Source organism: Neodiprion pinetum, chromosome 3, assembly GCF_021155775.2.
Source record: "Neodiprion pinetum isolate iyNeoPine1 chromosome 3, iyNeoPine1.2, whole genome shotgun sequence".
Lineage (NCBI taxonomy): Eukaryota > Metazoa > Arthropoda > Insecta > Hymenoptera > Diprionidae > Neodiprion > Neodiprion pinetum.
In genome coordinates, this window is record NC_060234.1 from 30,604,673 (window position 1) to 30,625,749 (window position 21,077).

At 46.8% G+C, this 21,077-nt stretch overlaps 1 protein-coding gene across 2 annotated transcripts in view; it reads left to right on the plus strand.

The window, feature by feature from the left end:
• Positions 1 to 116: 116 nt before the first annotated feature.
• Positions 117 to 21,077, plus strand: part of hh (hedgehog signaling protein) — a 55,517-nt gene continuing 34,556 nt past the window's right edge. The window contains exons 1-4 of one of the 2 annotated variants that reach the window (XM_046618694.2): positions 117 to 1,627; positions 2,742 to 2,952; positions 8,284 to 8,486; positions 8,587 to 8,686. In XM_046618694.2, coding sequence (XP_046474650.1) covers positions 2,920 to 2,952; positions 8,284 to 8,486; positions 8,587 to 8,686 — 336 coding nt within the window. In that variant the 5' untranslated portion in view covers positions 117 to 1,627; positions 2,742 to 2,919. Of the gene's footprint in view, positions 1,628 to 2,741; positions 2,953 to 8,283; positions 8,487 to 8,586; positions 8,687 to 14,330; positions 15,649 to 21,077 lie in introns of those variants that run through there. The other variant, XM_046618693.2, reaches the window with a different exon arrangement.

Genomic DNA, 21,077 nt, shown 5'->3' on the forward strand with positions numbered 1-21,077 from the left:
CGAAAAATAAATCATCTATACCATTTTGGTAATATCTAGATAAGCAGAGCCTGGGGAAAAAAAACTCAAAAAATTTTGCAACATGTGGGAAAGTGCTGTAATACTAATGTTCAGATATTTGTCTGCAGATTTTTAATACGGTTCCATCTATTGCAGAATCTGAAAATGTACCAAGTCTAAAAATGGTCATGTTCTTTACTAAAATAATCTTGGAAGCGCAGAACCGGCCGCGATTGAAGTTTCTCAACGAATAATAACTTGCCGGTAGTCGGTACAAAAACGAATGTTTTCCTTCTCACCGCATCGATAAAAAAGGAAACCTAGACAGTAACTTTTCACAACGGTAACGGACGCTGGTAAGCGAGTCTTTTTACGCTTTTCGCGGTCTCGTTTGTAGACTGTAAGCTCTTCCGGTAAGGTGTTAAATCGGTACTTTACTAACACACGACAAAAACTGGATTATTTGAAATGTTTTGTTTCACGGTGAACTAACGGAGAAAACTGTTTTGTATTCAAGGGTTCCATTCCAGTCTAATGCGGCATAGCACCGATTGAGTTGAGGATCTATATAAGTTCGGAATTTGGAAAGTTTTGAATTTTTACGACCGTTATTCAAATCGTCAGATTCCCTAACGGGTATTTTTACAAAATTTATACCGATAATAGTAAGAAGAAACACTCCAATCGCCGTAAGTTTGCTAGATAAGATAAGGCGCTGAGCCGAGCTTACAATGAAAGCCGGTAAGGTGGCCCGGGAGTCCCGATAATGAGCCGAAACCCGTTTCGGGCTCGTTATCATAAAATTGCCGGTGTAAGTGGGTGAGAAGCGTCAAAAAGACGTGCCACATCGACGCTCCGAGGGCAGAGTTTTCGCCACGCAAGAGGCCCGCGCTGCGCTTCCAACAAAATCGCCGAACTCAGCTTCTTCCTCGGTGATCGTTAGTCAGAGGATACGACGACAGATTCGCTAACCCGTGGCATTACCTTCGCTCGTGTGATAGAAGCTCCATCGGCGTTATAAGTGGCTGTGCGGATCGGCCGCGTGGCCGCCTCCTAAGGCTCTCCGGGCTTCGGGTTACGTCTGGCCCTCGCCACTGCAGAGCTGCGCGTCATGCACATCGGGTGACGCGTCCGAATTTCGAGATTCCCAAGTGTCGATTTCGATCTTATTTCTCGGGACCGTTTGTCCGCAGCGTTAAACACAGCGTTGATAATAATTGCTGTAATTCTTCGACAATTTTTTAAGGGAATTTTCACGTTTCTGCAATTTAGTTTTAGGAATTAACGTTTGAATTTCAAATCCGGACAACCGACGCTCTGCACTATGGGTAGAAGTTTATTGATCTAACCGAAGGGAAACGACGTTTCGGGATGGTAGAAATGAATTTGAAAATTACCGAACACCCGTTGTATGGCGATCAACGCACACGCGCGCGCCTTCGCCTGTAAACCCTCCTCTTATTACGGGTGTGCGGTGCAACATAGGTAGCTAAGTGTAAACCATCATTATTATTAGCTAGACACGTTACGGGGTCTCGGATTCAGACCCATGAAAAAGCAAAAAGAAACTGAGGAAGAAAAAGAAGAAGACGCCCAACAAACTTGAGTGGAATTGCATTTTTGCTCGGTCAGTATATGGGCTACAATTGCTACCTCGGATCGAGTACGGAATTCCGCTGTACCTATTACGCAAATCGATACAAAATTCCCCTTCATCAAGTAGGGTGAACAATTTATTTTTTTTTCCTCCAAACTGATCATAATTCAATTCGATACTGCACTCTGGAACATTCTTATCAGTGCCAAACTGTAGACGATAGACGTTTTATTTCATCGTTAGTTTCAAATATTGAGTTAATTTTTTCCCAAGATAATAACTTGATAATGAATAGATATGAATTGTAAACCTGTCGCAAGTATTAATGTTTTCAAGTGAATACTTGGAGAATGTTGACATGACATATTATGGTGTGATGAATTCCCCTAATTAAATCAAGAGAATCTTAAACGGTGAAACAAAAAAAAAAATAAAAATTCCCTGCCAACTTTCAAAATCTGGTATACAGAGGTAAATGTTACGGTGATGAGCTTATAGTGCAAACTTATAATGGTGAACGATTGATGCGTACGTCCTTGCAAAATAATTAAGTAAGCTTTCCCTCTTAATTTCTTCGAAATATCTACTACCAACATACAGTGAAACCATTTTATTACAAGCTGTAGAAAACCCTGTGATAAAAAACCAATGTTTCTTCGAAGTATAATGATTCATTGTATACCTACCGTTACAAATAGTGATTCTAACATTTTTACTTAAGCGTAGAAGTAACGAATTATTGAATCCACGATCAAATAGTGTACGTCTGTGCAAAGATTTTTGTAATATCGTTTTCTCCGGGTGAAGGTAACACTTTGAGGTCAAGTCACGCGAAAATTGTGTTTTATTTAACAGAATGAGTGAGGCAGAAAAGCTGTGCTGCTCACAGGTAACTGATACCAAATTTCAGTGATAAGTTAACAAGTGTCTGATTGTATAGGATCATGGAATATTGAAATTGTAGAAGTCAATTTGCAAATAAATAGGTATCATGTGATTTAAGAAAATGCATAGCGATGATTCGCTAAATAGAGCTGGGTGCTAACAAGCGCCTCGTGTTTTACGCTTGCACAAATTATCAACTCAAAAATCTTGCAAAATGATGAAAATTCCCAAACTAACCCGGGATCCTTTTCCCATACAGAAGTCATCCATGCTACTCCAGCTGCGGTTGCATCGAATATACATGTATACGTGGTACATCCAGGACAAATCTGACAACGAAAATTGCACTGCAACCTGTACTCACATAATGCAAAAAACACATCGTTGGAAGTAATTTGTGCGCCAGAATCTTATAATTCTTCCATGTCAACATTCAGATGCTGAAATTAACACAGTGTTCAATTCACAAGGTTAGTAATTTCAATTAGAAACTATTTGCAATTCAGTGATAGGTAAGGATAATATATAATATTTATGACCATTAATTTTATTCTCACGAGCAGTGATAACAACACGGTATACATTTTAAGCAAATACAAATACTTTGACTTGCTATTAACCAAACTAACAATTAATACAAATTTTATATTTTGACTTATGAAGTGTAAATGTCAAATCGACTTGCACGTGTACCTGATTCTCAGGAGAGTAGAATATTTACATATACAAGTTTTTTCGAGTTTGTAAAACATTTTCTATAATTCATGAAAGCTCAACACGACCATATATTATACTGGTTCATTGAATGAACACAGATTTTGAATATAAGGCAGACTTACCGGAAGAATGCAGAAACGTCAAGTGTAGGTAAAAATTAACATATTTTCCGAACAGTGCACACACACGAGGATAAAGGGAAAGAAAACAGGGCTGTGAAATCGGGGGCTAGACAGCGGAATGTGCAGCAGAGGTGCGAAAGGTGTGACGATAACTCGAGATTTGCTCTTCGTCGCCTTCTTCTTCTTTTCCCGACTCATCCTCAATCTCCTTCTTCTCCTTCCCGTAATAATACAATAATACTATTTTCGTCCTGACCGGCAGCTCTCCCTTGCAAGATTCAATGATACTCCCCGGGTGCACCCCGTTAAGTCTTAAGAGTGCCGCGAGAGAGGGAGAGGACGCCATCGGAAACCTCGTTGCGGAGTGTTGAGGCGCGACCGAGACGGAAGATGAGGTCGACGGGAAAGTGGCGAGGCGGGGGCGGAGGGGGAGGAACCGAGGGGTCCATCGGGACCGCAGTGGGGGACGAGGGGGAGCGACATTCCAGAAGGCGGCGGCGGCGGTGGTTCTCGTGGGAAACCAAAGAGAAAGAGATGAGAGATCGCCTCGCCGAGAGAGATGGACTTGAGGTATAAACTCTAAGGCGTCGTCCCCAGAGCTCGTGCACAACATCTCGCCGTGGGCATGTTGCGCCGTCTATGGATATACGTATTATACACCCGTCGAACATGCGACACCGCCTCGAGGAGAGGGTGGCTCCACCGCCGATGTATCCAGGTTACAACAACCCCTGACGCCCGTCTCTGGGACCGAGAGGTTTGCTCTGTGCACCGCTGGCACGTGTGTAGTAAGGGAAGAGACGCACACAGGATCGTCCTGCGGTCCCACAGGATACGCGGAGATAACTTCGTTGCGGAACGGATACTACTTTCGATCGATACGATCATCGATCGGGACCAAAACGAATTCTTGCGGACATTTTGTGTCTCATCGTAATTCACCGAGTCATGTAATCCGCCAGATTACGATCTTTCATCGAATTATATCTGCATGCATCGCCGTGATCAATGAAACGTTGAAATTTTCTATTACATTACACATCGCGACCGCCGGTCGGGAACACATACCTGAAATTATGTGCTTGCGGTTGAATCAAGAATTCAAAACCAACGGTCTTGAAAATTGACACCAAATTGTGGTCTGAATACCACCGGCATGTGCACGAAGTATCTTATCGTCGGTATCTCTCGACCCGCGTTTGAGGATTTTTTCGGTCTGCAACAAAGCAGTCTCATCCTCGTGTCTTTTCGAACCTGTGATGCTTTGAAACAATAATTTTTTTCAACTCCCATAGCGGTATTTTGACGAAAAACTTCGTCTATATGCCCGTGCATATCCACGCTGAAACACGTCTCGATAACTGATCCGACGAAGTAGCACAGGATACTCTGTTAGTCACTCGGCCCGACAAGTGATTTCACCAATTACTCACATCGCAACGCGTCGTCAGAGGCTGTGAATCTAGCTTTACGGTTGATCGCACGGGAGTGCATATGCATATTCTGCGGAGGATAACTATACCACCGTGATCCTGCCTAACTTTAGCTTCACCCAAAGCCTGCCTCAGCAGCTCCTCCGCTTGAGTAACCGAACTTTTATACATTTTCTCCTCGCTAACCTATCGGTTTTATCAGATTTTTATCGCATCAGTGACACCCGAGCCAATATTTTTTGCTTAACCAGTCTTTGCCGTTTTCTTATTCTTGTTTTTTTTTTTCGTTCTCTTTTTGTCTCTTTCTTTCTTCCTTGTCCTCTTTTTTGCAAGCGCACGCATGATCGTGCCATTCCCAAGCTTTTCGTCGACGATTCTGAACGCCCGACGCTCTTCACGCTCCTTAGGTATAACTGATCAAGGGGAACAAACAAGCATTGAAGTGTACGCCGCCGCTATTTGCACAAAGATAAGCTCTAGAAAGCAGACAAGGATGAGCCATCCGTCATTATCATGATACAAGTAGATTGTAGTACTCAGGTACTGACGTGGGTGAAGCCCACTTGGTTTTATGATTCATTGCATATTTTGGTATCTTGAGATTTACGATACACTCCATTTGCGGACTTGTGAACATAATTCGCATCTCTTGAACTGCCTTCAATTCATACTGCGCATACGATAAATATTACCTTGACAACTCTACAGAAACTTCTACTCTAAAGCCCACAAAAAAAAACCGGTGAATTAGAATGTAAAAACATGCGGTGCTCTGAGGAGAATGAAGCAATGTTTGCGCCAGCAGACCGCAGTGACTGGTTTCATCAGGCTTCAGATCGTTATGGCATCAACATCTAGCGTGAAATCAGAACCGTCAACGTGTCTCTAGAGACTGTTGCACGCATGAAGATGCTGAAGGGATTGTCAACGGTAGAGCATCTGGTACCTGCAGGCTCCGGAGCTAAACTGGAATCCGTATTTCAAAACGAGGATTCCTCGTTGAAATTTTCCACTGCAATCTGTGACGATCAACGGCGAAATCAATCGACACTGTTAATATTCTGCGCCGTTTTGCAGGAAACATTTGGTATCAACCGATAAAGACCTTGCAGCGTTGAGCGCGAAACTTTGCATCCACAGGATATCGGCGCCGTGAGTTGTATCCCGACATGCGCGCATCCTGAACAGTTTCAACAGATTCAACAGAAAGTCTCGCGCCTGTCGGATCGCGTCAGTCAGAGAGTCTTTGTCGGTGAATGCGCCGTGCAAAGACCCGGGTCTCTCCGCATGCTCACAAGTCCTGCAGGCACGCCAAGGCGTTCAGGCGTGAGCAGCTTTTGGCCCGTAACGTGTATTGACGTGGTGAAATTCCTTGTACGACGACTTCGCGAAGACAACAAGATATCCCCATTATGAAACTGAATTATTATTCCCAACGGCGCCCAGCGCAATGTATAAATCTCTGAAAATGGAGCCGGCCATGCCGTGTATCCGGCGCGAAAGCCCGTTCGGCGTCAATTGCCCCGCGGCACCGCCGCGCCGTCCGGCAAGCGCGAAGGATCATGTCCTCCTAACGGGGTTCGCTAAATCCTTAGCCGCGGCGAAAGGATACCGCCCGACGAATACGCCCCGAGAGAAATATACGACGGGTGTGTCGTACAGGTTGTAAATCAAAAACCCATGATTGAAACAAGCGATTTATTACCCTCCCAAGTTCTGCGATCGTAATTTACACTTTTCGCAAAAACAAAATCAGCTGCGTCTGAATTCACGCTGCAAATGAAGTACATTCAAATTCGTTGTACAGCCTTCGCCGAATCATGAATCCGCCGTATTAACGTAATGAATAATTCACCTGAACGCTTTGGACAAATAACAGTGATTATTAATCACTAGTACGTACATATAACTTGGAAGAAATATGCACTACTTCATTGCGAAAATTATTCATTCTCGCATCCATGTGGCGGTCAATGCAAATAAGTAGGTTATACAGCTTCGACGCAATCTCTTGGAAAGATTCTCTCGCCACGATCATGCCGAGCATGGATTGTACAATGTGCAGGAATCGGAAAGTGACGAGGTGTGATATTGAGAGGGCGGAAGAGGAACGGGATACTGCAGAGTGAAGAAAACCGGGACACCTTGTATAGTATAGGTAGGCAGGCAGAACCGCGCGCTCTCTGCGAGATGAGAAGCAGCGCAGGAGGAGAGTTAATTGAATCCGAGGAGCGTATAAGTGGAATGGGCTATTCCTCCGGTCGACTTTTCTTATTCTTCTTTCTTCGGTGTAGTATTGGTGATGGTGATGGTGATGGTGTTGATGGTGGTGGTGGTGGTGGTGGTACGCCGAGAGAGCGGAGGCAGAGGGGGGAGGGGGGAGGGGAAGCATTCCTTTGTCTCCGAGCGGGGACCTAGATCATACAGGTATAACGTACACACGCATGAGTCCCAATATCCACACCGTAGGCTCACCTACGCGGAGTAGGTACACACCTCCGGGTTGCATGCAAGGGTAACAGGTACTTGTGTTTTATTTCCGGCGTGAATCCGGACCGATTAGTCCCGAACTGGCGGAGCTATCGCGAAATCCGTAGGGATAGCGGGGGCCCGAAATTCGGGTACCGTGGTATATTTGCGTATGTACATACCTACAACCTCGCATCGCCTAACCTAACCTAACTCGTGCTGAAAGTTGGGGGTCGCGGGCGCGGCGGCCATGCGTCGGGGCAGGTAAACCTGTTCGGATGAGTAAACAAAAAACGAGCAGATATTATATGGGCCTTGTATCGCTGCTTTATTGCTAATTTAGAGACACTCGCTGTTCACCGGCACCACCGAACTTTATAGCCTTCTGCACATGCGGTTATGGCTCAGCAGTGCCTCGCATGCGGAGGAGATAGCCGCCCGGTTGCAGGGATTACCGCCGCCGACTCGTCCTCCGGGACCCTGCAACGCACCCGGCCCAAAATCGCGGACCGATCGAACTCTCTTCGCGCTCTGCTCCCTAGGCTGCTCGATCGCCTTGGCCAGCTTCCGTCCGCTCCGGCATCGCCGGGCGAGACGTCTTCGCGTTTAACGAGCACGTGCTGACGAGTGGAGATGGTATAGATGTGCGCTTGTCCAGGTGGAAAGGTCGCTGCAGACGCCTCAAAACTGCTCTTGAACTCTCGCGAGGATCGGCTGAATTCGACGAGAAGGACCATTTTCGCGCCGTAATTTCAGCGCCTAACGAGCATGCCCGCCTCTCGTATATGTGCTCTATTTTTGAAATGCGAAAAATCTTGAACATAAATAACGATACGACGTTCTGGACGTCGACAAAAACTACGCTAATAGGAGCAGACAATGGAATTCGAATTTTTGCAGAAAAAACGAAGAATCCCTACGAATACCGAATGCGTCGAGGCTATCCTCAACGTGTTTCGCCATTCTCTTGATATACGGGGTGTCCCGCATTGCGCTCGACTTTTCGAGGGCCTTGCAAGCTTTTGTCCTCGCATATATATGACCCCTCAAATTTTTGCAGCTTTCGATCATCTCGACCCACATGAACTTCGGCCTCCATTATACTGCTGCGAATTCTCGATGGCGGCGATCGAGTTTTTCGAAAGTAGTAGCGGTGGCCCAAAAAAAGCAATTATTTGAAGAGGAGCAATACGAAATTCTAATCGTCCCTGAAATCGCAAATTCAAACTCGATGAATATTCAAAAAGATGGGATTGAATTAAGGTAAGGAATAGTCTGAAGCTGAAAGAAGGGAACCTAGTGAGGTAACGAGCTTTTTGGATCACGAAGATAATTGACAGTGACAAGATTCAATCTGTTCCAGTAATCGGTCAACTCCTCAGGTTTCGCTGAAATTCCTGAAAACCGCTTTCGTTTTCGAACCAGTCAACGCATGTCACCTGGTAAAAAACAACCGATGCAGGGTAAGTCGCTGGTGTAATGTAAATTTTCACCTGAATATAAATTGGTGTATAAATAATGAGCATAGGTGGCGGATAAGAGAAAAATTATTTGCGGGGGTCCGTTGCAAGTAGGCAAAAGGACCGGCATTGAAATAATGACCGGTGAAGAGTGAAGTGAATCGGAGAAAGGATGGGCCGCAAAGGGGTGAAGTGTCACCTCGTCGAGATCACGTTAGGTGTCAAGGGGCCCGTCCTCCCCCTAATTGACAAATTGGAATCTTATTAGAAGGTCGTGCGGTGTGCCGGGCGCGGCGGAGGCGAGCGAACGAGGAGCGCGTAAGGAGGCCTAACAGGTTGTAGAGATGGTATAAGGCTACCTTGCCGAATGCCACCCAGGAAGCGTTCGCGCGTGCGCGATCTGTGTGGCCTCGACCACCGAGAAGGGCCGATGGCGCCCGAGTCGAGCCGAGGCCTTCCGAGTCCGCCCGAAGCGGACGTTGCGGGCCACCCGGTAGAGAGCGCGCGTGCCACATCCTGTGTGGTCCACGAAGAGACTATCCCGGGTCCCGCATCTCGCCGAGCGACTCCCGGCCTCTGAGTGAGCTCCAGCTCTTGCGCCGTCCTGCTTCCCTGGTAGCCCCGGCTCTCTTACTCTCTGGCCCGTAGCTTGCACGAGCAGCGAAGACTTGCGGCAGCCCGGCTTTTGCGTCACTACCTACGCGAGGATGGCCCGTCCCCGCCAGTGATAGAGTCCCGTGAAAGGGGCCCGCGTCTGCCGGCGACCACGTGCTAACTTACAATCCTACGTCCCAGGGGCCAGGAGTCTCGTCTGGCTTCACCGTCATCCTCTTCTTCCTTCTCTCCTTCCTACGGCTTTCGGTCTTTTTTTGAAGCCTGACCCGTATCTAGTTATCTTTTCCAGTTCGTCATCGTCGTTCATAATTGTTCCGCCGGGCCCTCGACAAATGATCGCCCGATGCTGAGTGCAATTCGGAATGTAAGCGTACACGTTACAGCGTATTATACCGGCCTGCCTGCCCGGAGGCTGTTGTTAAGTTGCTTTCGCGCAAATGTAATTTGCCAAGTATAAGGTAGGTAGGTGGTTAGGTATGTATGTACCTCTGCGCCCGCTGTCGAGTTTAAGTGTTCCGGTGTGGTAAATGTTGATGACGCGTCTGTAAGCCGCTCGCGGTTAAGAGGTGCGGTGGGCGTCGCAGCGACGATGTGGCGCTCGTAATAATTGTCCTGACTATAAAATGCATTTTCGCATGTTAAATGTAAATGGATTTGCGTTCGTGCTCAACGGCACCAGGGTTCAAAAGAACCGCCCCGCATGCGGCAGAGGACGCTAAAGAGCAGCGAAGCCATGGCCTGCAGTCCGGCCGAGTGCCTCACACAGCCGGGAACCAACCCATCCTTGGTCCCAGCTACGAGGGCCGAATACACGCGCCGAAACCTCTTCAGCTCCACCTAAATTTATTTTATATTTCTACCTTTTCTGGACCTTTCACAATATTTGGGTGCAGTTTCGCGGTGCCTACACACTGCGGCGGCTTCAGTCGGTGGATATTGTTTTGAGCCTCGAGTGATGGATGGCTTGCTATCCTACTGTATCCCCTCTAGTCTCTCTGTCCCTGTCCCAGGGCTGTGTAGATTTTAAAAGATAGTTTAGTAGTTTTCTTTTGGGCCCCCATTTTCATCGCCCAACTATCTATTTCACTTCCGGCCATTTATATCGCGTCCACCGTGACTCATTTCCAGACAGTTACACGCCACGGGATGGGCGGCGAAAAAAAAAAAACACAATGTTAAATCAAAATATCCATCTCCGCGGGCGTACCAAATCCTCAACTCGATCTTGCGTACAGCATGATATGTTTTCTAACCGCACGTTCGCGATTGAGATTACGGATTCTTCTATATTATAGCGTCACATCAATCCTAAAAATAAGCGTCAACTTGCATTTTCATCCGACAGCCATTTCGCCGCAACTATATTCGCTATTGAAGTAATGATCCAGCGAATCTGAAGCCATTAATTATCATCCATTGCAACACTTCGTGTATTTGTATTCTTGCGGGTTATTCGCTGCGATGCATCAGCCAGCTGATATACACATTCATTTGTTAATCACTCCGAAATGCTCGCCAGCTGTTAATCCGATACGGATCTGATTGCACTTTAGATTGAAACCTACTCTCCGGGGATTTTAATGGCCTTTTAAATAAACTTGGTCGTGCGGTTGACAAAGGAGCTTGATACCTGCGGCCCACACCTTCGATTTCTCAAACGATCATTCACACTCACTACATACACGCTCGTAGGCTTATAGACGAAAAAAGTCCTAATGAGATGCTGTTTGCTCGTTCATCTAATCTTAAGTTTAACACTGTTATCAGAGTTTGTTAATCGACGTTCGGACAAGCTCGATAACAATAATAATTACCCAGCTGAATTTCTGTGATTTCTCTTCACAAACGGAAGTTGGAAAAATCAAATCCCAACGGGGATCGACATAGTGTAGCGCACATGCAGCGTCTGCACCCCAAGAACCCCTCGCGTGATTCGGCCCTGCACTGCTCAGTCCGAACGTAGCCCATTGCACCAAGTTCGTGCAGGTATATAAATTCTGGTGCTATTATTGGGGTTTCTGCCTTCTCACAGGGCCTTTGGACCCCTTAGCAGGCCCCGTGGCGGCCCCTTTGAGAGACCTCCTTCTGCCTCACTCTGCCTCTCTCCTGCCGGTCCTCTCTCGCTCTATTTGTTTTCCCCTACATCTTCCGTTTGCTAAACGCACCTTAAATTACGCCCTGAATGATAAATATTTACTTCGTCCATTACGCGTCGGGCCCTTACCCCGCGCGCATCGCGCTGTATCGGGTTACCCAATACCGAATACTCGCTGCCCAATTCCCGGTGCCCGATCCTCTCCACCCACCGGCCCCAAAACCCGCGTTAAACTTGCCGAACAAACCCCGTGGGCCTCCTTTCGGCTTGTTTTATTCGTTGTCCAACGCGAGCGCACAACGTGCGAATTTGAATCGAAGAAATCAGGCGTGCTTCACCTCTTCTTCTCACATCTTATCCCTGTTTCAGTCAATGTCCAAATTGTCAGGCTCACTTATGGTTGAGAATGGAATGTCGTTTCGCACCAGCAGGTACAATTAGAACTTAGAACAGGTCGAGAGCTTTCGGCAGGTCGCGTGGTGACGTTGACCTGTTCAACTAAAGAATTCCCCGTTTATCCAGTTTCCCCGAAGTTCCGCACGTAAATCATCGCCTGTGTAAGCATCTGCCCTTCTCTCCACCCACGGAATATGCACAGCTGTATACTAAAGCGCAGGGTCTGCGGTAGAGAACGCCTGTATGTAGAAGCCTGGTCTAAATCACTAGATCAAACAAGGCGAGGATCGTGTAAAAACCCGCCTTGACCGCCAACGTATTTCCGTAATTTTTTCCTCTCGCTCTTTCGATTTTTCAATATCAAACGCCTTTCGCAATAACATCTTCACGGCTTGGGTTTATGTAGAATACTTACTTAACACCAATCTGGCACTGGAAAAAGAACAGAGTACCCGTGTCAAAGATTCACCGAAATCTGGATAGCACTTAATATCAACTCGGTAGGTAGACGGATTTTTCCATCTGTAAAAATCTATCCAACGTCTGATAAATATACCGTTTTGCACGTTATAGAATATCATCTGCACAAGCTGTGCAAATTCCAAAACGAACTTGAAAGAGTTACGCTCCGAACTACGAGACAGATATATTCGCGGAAACTGTGACCAACATTGCCGACAGTGTTATACATTACACAACTGTCATCCGCAGATCGGTTAAGAATCGGTTGTGACCTAGAAAGGAAAGTCCTCTTTCACACAGTTCTGGGAAAGTCCATTTTTCCTGATCTCGAATCGTGAGGTAACAGTGGCGTCACTGCCCCTGACGACGACACACCAAACGGAGACCCTGACCATAACGTTTTGCTGATAAGATATTGCGACGCGAAGGATGTAGGAAGCATGAGAAGCCAACAGTCCATTCGGTGAAACATATGCCCGATGCCCAGGTAGATACGCACGTTGAACGCACCTCGGGTAGAGGCACGTGTGAGGATGGAGTGGACTTGCAATATACCAGTTATCGTAGAAGTGATAGAGCTGCAAGGAAATGCGGCATGTGGGTGTGTTGTGTACACACTGTGCCTGCACACCAAATACGCTACATGACTGGACACGGTTAGAGGGATAAATCGTGGGTAATGGAACGGTGTTTATTATCAGTAAGCCCAAGAAACTAGCAACGCTCACGGCGCGGTTAGCAAGGCTAGGAGCTATCAGAGGCATCAGTAGCTTTCCGGCTGCCATCGGTGGCGCACAGCACTTCTCTGCTTAAACGACCAGTTGAAAAGCCCGCCGATTTACAATACAAGGCGAATCACCCACCTGAAACGTTCGTTGTTCCTACGGTTAATTCCTCGTGTTCAGAGCATATATTTTAGGGTGTAACAGATTATTAATTGTACCCAAAAATACACATCGTTGTGCGGCAGGTAATCGGATCAACTCTTGAATGGAACTGCAGACTTCATGCCTGTACCGTTCAAACTATGTACATGATTTGCTGATTCTTTTTTTGATTTCATCCTAAGGTCAGTCAATCGACGGTCCAATTTTTTGACAAGATCGGAATACTTCAGACGAGCACATCTTGTTTATACAGAAGATAGCCAACTGCTTGCTATGCACAGAGTTATGATAAGCAGTAAAATATTGCGTAACTGCATCGTTTCTCGCTAATGGTATCATTTCGTCATTTCGGAGAGAGTGCAAAGCTTAGAAAGAATGCTTATGAAGTATTAGATACAGGTATGCCTGACGTAATATCGTTAACTGTGAAACAATTTACAGTAAAAACCAAATCCAACTAATCAGTGTTCAGAACAAGTCTATGTGCAGGATGAAGTCGACATGATAGAACATTCGAATTAATCGCTGCATCGAAAACGACTGACGTTGAACGAGAAATAAAACCGAAAACGAGAAGGTAAAAAGGAACGATCGAAAAGTGTCAGTGACAGAAGGATGAGAGAGGTGGAGGTGAGGGTGTTAAGGTAAGGGCCAAAGGGTCCGGAAAGACTTCACTCAGCTGTTCCCGAGAGATAACTCCGGCAACAAACGGTCGGTGGAGAAGACATCCTCGGCGAAGATAGCCAGTGCTTCCTTTCAGAGGTTGAAAGTATCCGACGCAGTTCGGTTTCTCGGGGGGTTGAGACTCAGACTTGGCGAGTCGTTGAGCGGGAAGGAGCCGCGTTCGGTTTGGACCGGGTTGAGGATTGTCAGGGAGAGAAGCGGAGAGGAGAGAGAGAGAGAGAGAAAGAGGGAGCGATACGCCGATAACCCGGACGACACACGGGACTCTGGAGGCGGACGGACCGAGGAGAGCGATCTCTGTATGAGCGGAGGGACCGTGCGGCCGGCGCGAACCAGGAGAGGAGAGAGGACCGTTCCTCGGTGTGTATTCCTGTTGTACACCTGTCCTCGTTTACCTGGCTCGCCCCGCCCCGGCCAATCGTGGAGCAAACCGCGGGCGTGACGTCACACCTGGCGATCGCTCAGGGCGGGTGGAAGGGGGAAGTCCACCAGGAGTCAGCGACGTCGCCGGTCTCCGGCGGGCGGCAGGGTGGGGGAGGAGGCGAGAACCCGGTTTGGTCCGTCCGTGGCACCCAGGGAACACCAAACGCACCACGGGACATTTCCCACCACGGTTCGTCGGGAAAGCGGCAGTCAATCCAGGACCCCAGATCCACATTGTCACAGTTTTGACAGTTGTCGGGCTGTTCGATACGCACCACGATTACAAATTCACGACGTGCGCCAACCGCCAACTTGCGAACACCCGTTGAATCCATAGCGTCAGTTACACGTTAACGAAATTGCACGATGTTCGTCCACCCGGTTAAAGCTCGGAAATAATTATTATTCGCGAATTTTCCTTGTCCTTACATACCGCTTGTAATAACCGATCCGAGCCGATATAACGTACCGATTCACGGCGCGAATCTGGCACTTACGGCCTGGATCGATAATTACTGTATACATACCGAGACACATCGGCTTAAGGGAAAACGCAGAGTAAAGAATTAAGAAGACCGCAGTTAATTGTCGGTAAAAGTGCCGTGTGATTGATCGATCTCGGGCCTTGTAGTATCCGCCTCGATTTCCGTATCTTGCGCGCGAATTTCAGCGGAGCAACCCGCGAACTGGATAAATGGCAGGCGATCGGTTCGTGACGACGTAGTCGGTACCGAACGCGGTGCAGAGAAGCAGACGTGATTTATCGTTACAGTGACAGGTGTGACCACAGTGTTATTCTGGTAAACGGTGTGCCCTCCCGCTTCCGGATCCACCGTCGTTCGCCACCCCTTGGTGCCAATCGGCGAACGCGGTGACAGTTCGCGGTGACCCGGTTGCCGGTTGCTCAATTCGCGACGTCCACGAGGCGCAGGGTGTGATGCCCTGGTTATGGCTACTACGCAGTGAGGCGAGACGAAAGAGGCGGACTGGGTCGGGATCGCACCGAAGCTGGGTCACACCAACGACGGACTGACCCTATCGCACTGGGTCGGGAAGATATTATGGTGAACGCTAAGATCGCGAGGACAAGATTCGAGCTGCGGTGGATATTGGTGTGCTTGGTACTGCTATCGTTCTGGCTTCCTTCCTTGGGCACCGGCCTCGCCGAGGGCTGCGGCCCCGGAAGGGGTAGCAACCGACGGATACGTCCCCGGAAGTTGACGCCGCTTGTATTTAAACAACATGTGCCAAACGTCAGTGAGAACACTTTGCCCGCCAGTGGACTTAGCGAGGGTCGCGTGTCCAGACACGACGCCAGATTTCGCGACCTGGTGCCCAACTACAACCAGGACATAATCTTCAAGGACGAGGAAGGCACTGGTGCCGATCGCCTCATGACTCAGGTGAATATTCAAACCGATTTACCCATATCCGTGTCGAAATGTAAACGGTGCGATATACGGTTGGACCTGCAGCTGTAACGTGTAATCGTCGTTGCAACCACGGCATCCGGGCACACGTGGTCGGTCTCGGCGACGTCAAATCCGTCGCGTCAACCGGTAGATAGATAATTCCTGGCCGCTGTTTGGTGTACTCGCGTCATTGCAAAGATATAATTTCATATTAATGTATATGTGTCTAAGCATCGGTAGTTACGAGGAACAGCGTTCTGTAGAGCATATTATAACGTCGTATGTTTTCTTTCTTCCGCAAAAGGCATCATGGTTATCGTCATAGTGCGGGTGAACGTTGACCGGCGCCGGGCGCGTATCTTCGATGCAACGATACTAGGCAAATATTAACCATTCTTGCACGTAATACATAGCACTTAAAAATTCACACTTGACTCGAGGTAAACCCCCTTACTTGTAGTTGTAAATGGTTTAAAATTCACTCGAATACTAATTGCGCTTGTACACACGACAGAAAGGATTCGCTGAAACAGCAGGAAAGGTGTTAATATCATGGCGATAAAAGTTTTTTCCTCTATTAGCAAGAATTATGTAGTTCCAGCTAAAAGTTGTTTGATCAGTTGGAGGAATTACCTGCACTTGTAAAACATTCGCTAATACAGCTAAAAGTAATTTGCTATCCGTACAGCGAGAAGTCTTAGTTTCCGTGCTAAAGGTTATACTTGGAAATTTATTGCTTTTAAATATTTATCCCGGTACAAAAAATGATCAAGCGCTTAGGCTGTAAAACTTTCGAAACGGTGAGGCTGTACTTACCAAGAAATTGCGTAGTTTGTAATTTCTTGGTCTATCCGTCACTGTCGTATATTGATAAAAATATTACGGAATATGACATATTTTCGCAACGTTGAAAGAATCCGCAAACACGGAAGACTGCAACCTGCGTCGCGAGATGTCTGACACATCGCTGAGATATCACTGTGTATACATAATGCTCACGATAGGTGACGTATGAATTTTTTTTCACCGGCGCAGACGGATGCTTAGATTTCATATGTGCTAATAAGAAGCGACGCTGCACAGTCCTAGGGCAATGCGGATTGAGTTAACCTAGTCGAAGTTGTCTAGCTGGGTCGACGTAAGCCTGAGGCCCAACTTAAATTTTTATACGAGTCAAGAGAACGGCGAAGATCGCACGCTAAGCGAGGAATAAATGAGGGAAAAACTATACCGAGTCCCTAAGTGATTGTGGGAAGGTTTATGGTAGCCATAACCAGTGTTTCATTTGACGCCTTGACGCTTCTCCAATTATACGGTAGATAAATTCACCAACCTCGTACTTTTCTCGATTTCGATCGTGTCACGAAGACCCTATCCTAGTCCAAATAGCGTCGCGAGACCGCCGCGTTTTGTATCTCGTAATTGACTTCAAGCCTCTTTCCTCAACCCTTTGAGGATCGGCACTCAGTTCCAATGAATCGAACATTCCAGCTTGGTCTCGATGAACAATCCTCACTTCTCACCGCATCGAAGCAACCTTCTCGCTTGCCCCTCGGGCTTCAATCAATGTATGGATTGATATGGATCTGATGTTGTAGCAAGGATTGAACCCCACGACGAGCATTGATGCTAGAAAGTGTCGTTAAGTGGTTGTCACTTGCTTGTGAGAAGTGACATCGCTTAAGATCGCAGCGTCTTTTTAGTCGGAACTTGAGTCCAACAATAAGCTTCCGATTTCGATGCGAGTGCGTCATTATCGTGCAAAATTGCAGTTAGGTGAACCGGATGACGCAACCTCTCGAAAATTCTTTGTCACGGTGCGCAAGTTATGGTTCTTTAATAGCGAGTCGACCATTTCACCCTGACCGTCCTCGAGTCTCTCCGCTTCGTATGCTGAGATGATATCGAATGTGTCATCGTTGCTTGGACGGTGTTGGGTGTCGCTTATCGCTTGACTCTTGTTGCCACATGGTTTGATACAATTACTAGACGCCACTTGTACTGGAGACACTCGGTTACGACTATGTCAGACTTTGCCACCGCACTTTACCCGTCAACTCGACGTTTCGCCAACGACATCTACGCAACCTTCGCACCCGTGAGATGAGATTTAAACGCATTCAGCACAGTTTCAAATCAAGGACGGACCTACGAAGTCTTATCGATTCCCCCAATTTTTTCGATCGATTTACTTTCAACGCTCAAATTTTGGCCGAATGACTTTTTGCCCAAAGTGACGTTTCGTTCAAGTGCATTTGTTAGGTATACCTATGGAATTCGAAAAGACATGTTGCGGATTTGCCAAGAAAATAATCACAATATCGATCAATATAAAAAATATTTATATAAAAAGTACGCTGTATTATTCGAATGTACACTCTTGGCGCACAGTGCACAATGTACTCGATGTTACGTTTCAATTTGTATTTATTACGATGCAGGTATTCTAAATACACGCATACCTATACATTTTCAGGCTCGCGCACGTTACACAGTATCGTAAATAAATTTTACACCCGTCTGCTAGAGTTTATCGATGGTTGTATTAAACTGCGGTATGAAACGTGTCTAATGTTTCACTTATAGCATCGAGAGGTTCGGTCAATGTAATCAATTACATGCAATAACACGTGCGAAAATTTCAATTTTCCATTTTCATTCTTCCGCTGATGCAATTTTCAAGATCGTTGAAATAATCAGTTATGGAGTAGATTGAGTTTACAACTTGAGCAACTCTCGTAATGATAATTGTTGAAGAAAATTCAAAGATCCACAATAATCGTCGTGTGTATAATCATTTCATGAATGTTGTTACTCTCAAGTTTTTTAATCTTTTGATCAGTTCTATTCTTGTCATCGCGGCTTCTTGTTTACGATCACAAGTTGCAGTCTCAAGAAGTGCAATTAGACAAACGATTTGACGTATGGTACCCTGCCTTTTCTTCGCTAATTGGAGTCTTTTCTTTTCTTTTTTTTTTTTTTATTCCTTTCCTCATATCTGTCTCTTCATTTCTAATTTCCGAGATTTAATGTCCGAAGGAATTTCGATGAGCCATGTTAATCGAGCTCTCGCCGACAGTCATCGCGCCGTGCTGCAGCCGGTATTATGAGCGTAGGTATATGAATAAACTTTGGTGTCGCATTTCCGAAGACGGTGAGGGTCAGACAGTCCGCGGAGTCTCGTTTACGCCTTACAGTATATAAGATACGTGTGTGCCTGCGTACATGTGTATGCGATCCAGCAGGTCGTCGACGAACCACGCGACAAGCGATTATTAAACTTCATTGTTCCTCCGTATCGCTGTGTAATCCTTTCTCCCCGTCCACCACACGTCGCTGACATTTCTGTTCATCTCTATAAACAGCATAGGTATATATATATATATATATATATATATATATAAAATAACCCGTGCGTCGCGGCATGGGGAAATATCCGCACCGGTTATAAATAGACGATACGGTTTCAAGAATGAACCATGCAACGGCTGTCTTATTTCTACTTAACTAAATGGGGGTTAAGGTCGTATAGTTAATCGCACTTCCTTTGTCTCAGGCCGCGGGTTCGCTAATTACCTCGATGGCTCGTCAGTTACATTTTTAGGGTGAACATCGTTTTATGTACGCCGAACCGGTGCGACCTGTTACCTGAGATCGGGGGTTCTCTCGGTTAAATTTTGTCTTAACGTGTGTAAGCTCGTCAGTTCTCCTTCATCCTCTATTTCTCTTTCTCTCTCTCTCCATCTTCCTCCTTATTTTTTGTTCTTCGCTCAAAAAACAAGATAAACAAGAAACTTCCCTCGGTCTGCAATCCTCCCGGATCACTGCACCGCGTTAGCAGCGATGGATTTGATCAATCGGTGTAAAAATACCTGAGAAAATTGGGTCTCCAATTGATACAGTAGACACCAATCGCCTACGTAAGGGTTCAGTATCCAACACCGCAATACGATATTCACTATACAACCGCAGGCTTGTAAGAAAGGCGCCGATCTTTTCGACGGTAAAGTCGCCGAAGACAGGAACGTATAACTCGGCCGGCTGTTGGAGACGTCGAAGGCTTATCTCAGAATAGAAGAGGCTACGAGTCAAATTTATCGGTCCTAAGGCTCGTAAATCGATCGGAATTATTGTCCCTTACAGAAATAGATCGTTTGGCCCGTGTTCCAACATATTAAGAAAAAAATATGTGGAACGCGTCAGCGACCTAATTGTAAAACTTGTCAGCGGATACAGCTCGTCGTTCAGACTGTAACGGCATCAATTTCCTTACAACACGGTACTCTTGTTCGCCACCTCGAAGCCGGCGTTTTGTTTCGGTGTCTGAACGAGCATTGCGGTTCCAAAACACCCAGAGATCATTCTTACCTTACTCTTCCATTCCTCCCGCCTGTAATACCCCCTCAGTTCCGCATCTCTCGCCCTTTCATCCCCCGCCGGATCCCCGAAACCAACGAAAAAGCGCCAAATCTCTTACAAACACGGATTTGGATACCCTCAGTCGATAGAAGGCGACTAAATCGGTGCCATGGCTGATCCTGAGAAACCTTCGATATTTATTTCTCTGATGCCTTGATCCTGCGCTGCGCCGCCCGCCCTCCTGCTAAAGGAAGGAAAGCCTCCCTGCAATCCCTGGCTGCAGAGTGCAGGATATACGTCGCCGGATGGCTTGATATGGCGCAGTACGATGCAGAGACGGGCATGGTGCATGAGCTGCAGACCGCGCGGCCATCATGCACGGTCATGAGAAGTGTGCGTGAGGTCAAACGGGTCAAAAGATCATGATGCGGCGATGGCGGCACGGGCGCCCATTCCTCTTTACACGTGTATCATAACCTCCGCGTCTTGGTGCATGTTATACACTGTACATAGGAGAGGAGGTGCCGTATACACCTCCGCTCATCCTTACGCCGAGCCTCACTTTGCCCGTCAACGAGTTTTCTTTTTCTCCCTTGATTTAAAACGCGACGATCGAAACGGCGCAAAGATTCAACCTGCACCGATTGTAACGATCCCTGGAGTTGCAGCAGCGGATCTTCGTTTCGATTCTCTCCGATCGAAGAATTCGGTAACGATATAAAGTTTTGCAAATATACGGGATAGCTGTCGTTGTAAGATGATATTAGTGACCACTTCCTTCCTACGGAGGCGGCGGATCCGATGTCCAGTTTGAGGTCAGCAACGATCGACGTGGGAACTCGCTTCGCTCGCTCGCTTCGCTCGCTCGCTTTCGGGCTCGATCTTCTTGCTCGCACAACGTTTCAGGGCTCGATCACACCCCGATAATCACAATAATTACTACAAGCACAGCGGTCCCGGCAATTGATCGTGTTCTTTGTGCGAGTTTTCTCGTACGTGTGATATCATGAAAGGATCGCGATCGTGGCGAACTAATCTATTCAACTCTTTCGATTCGTATA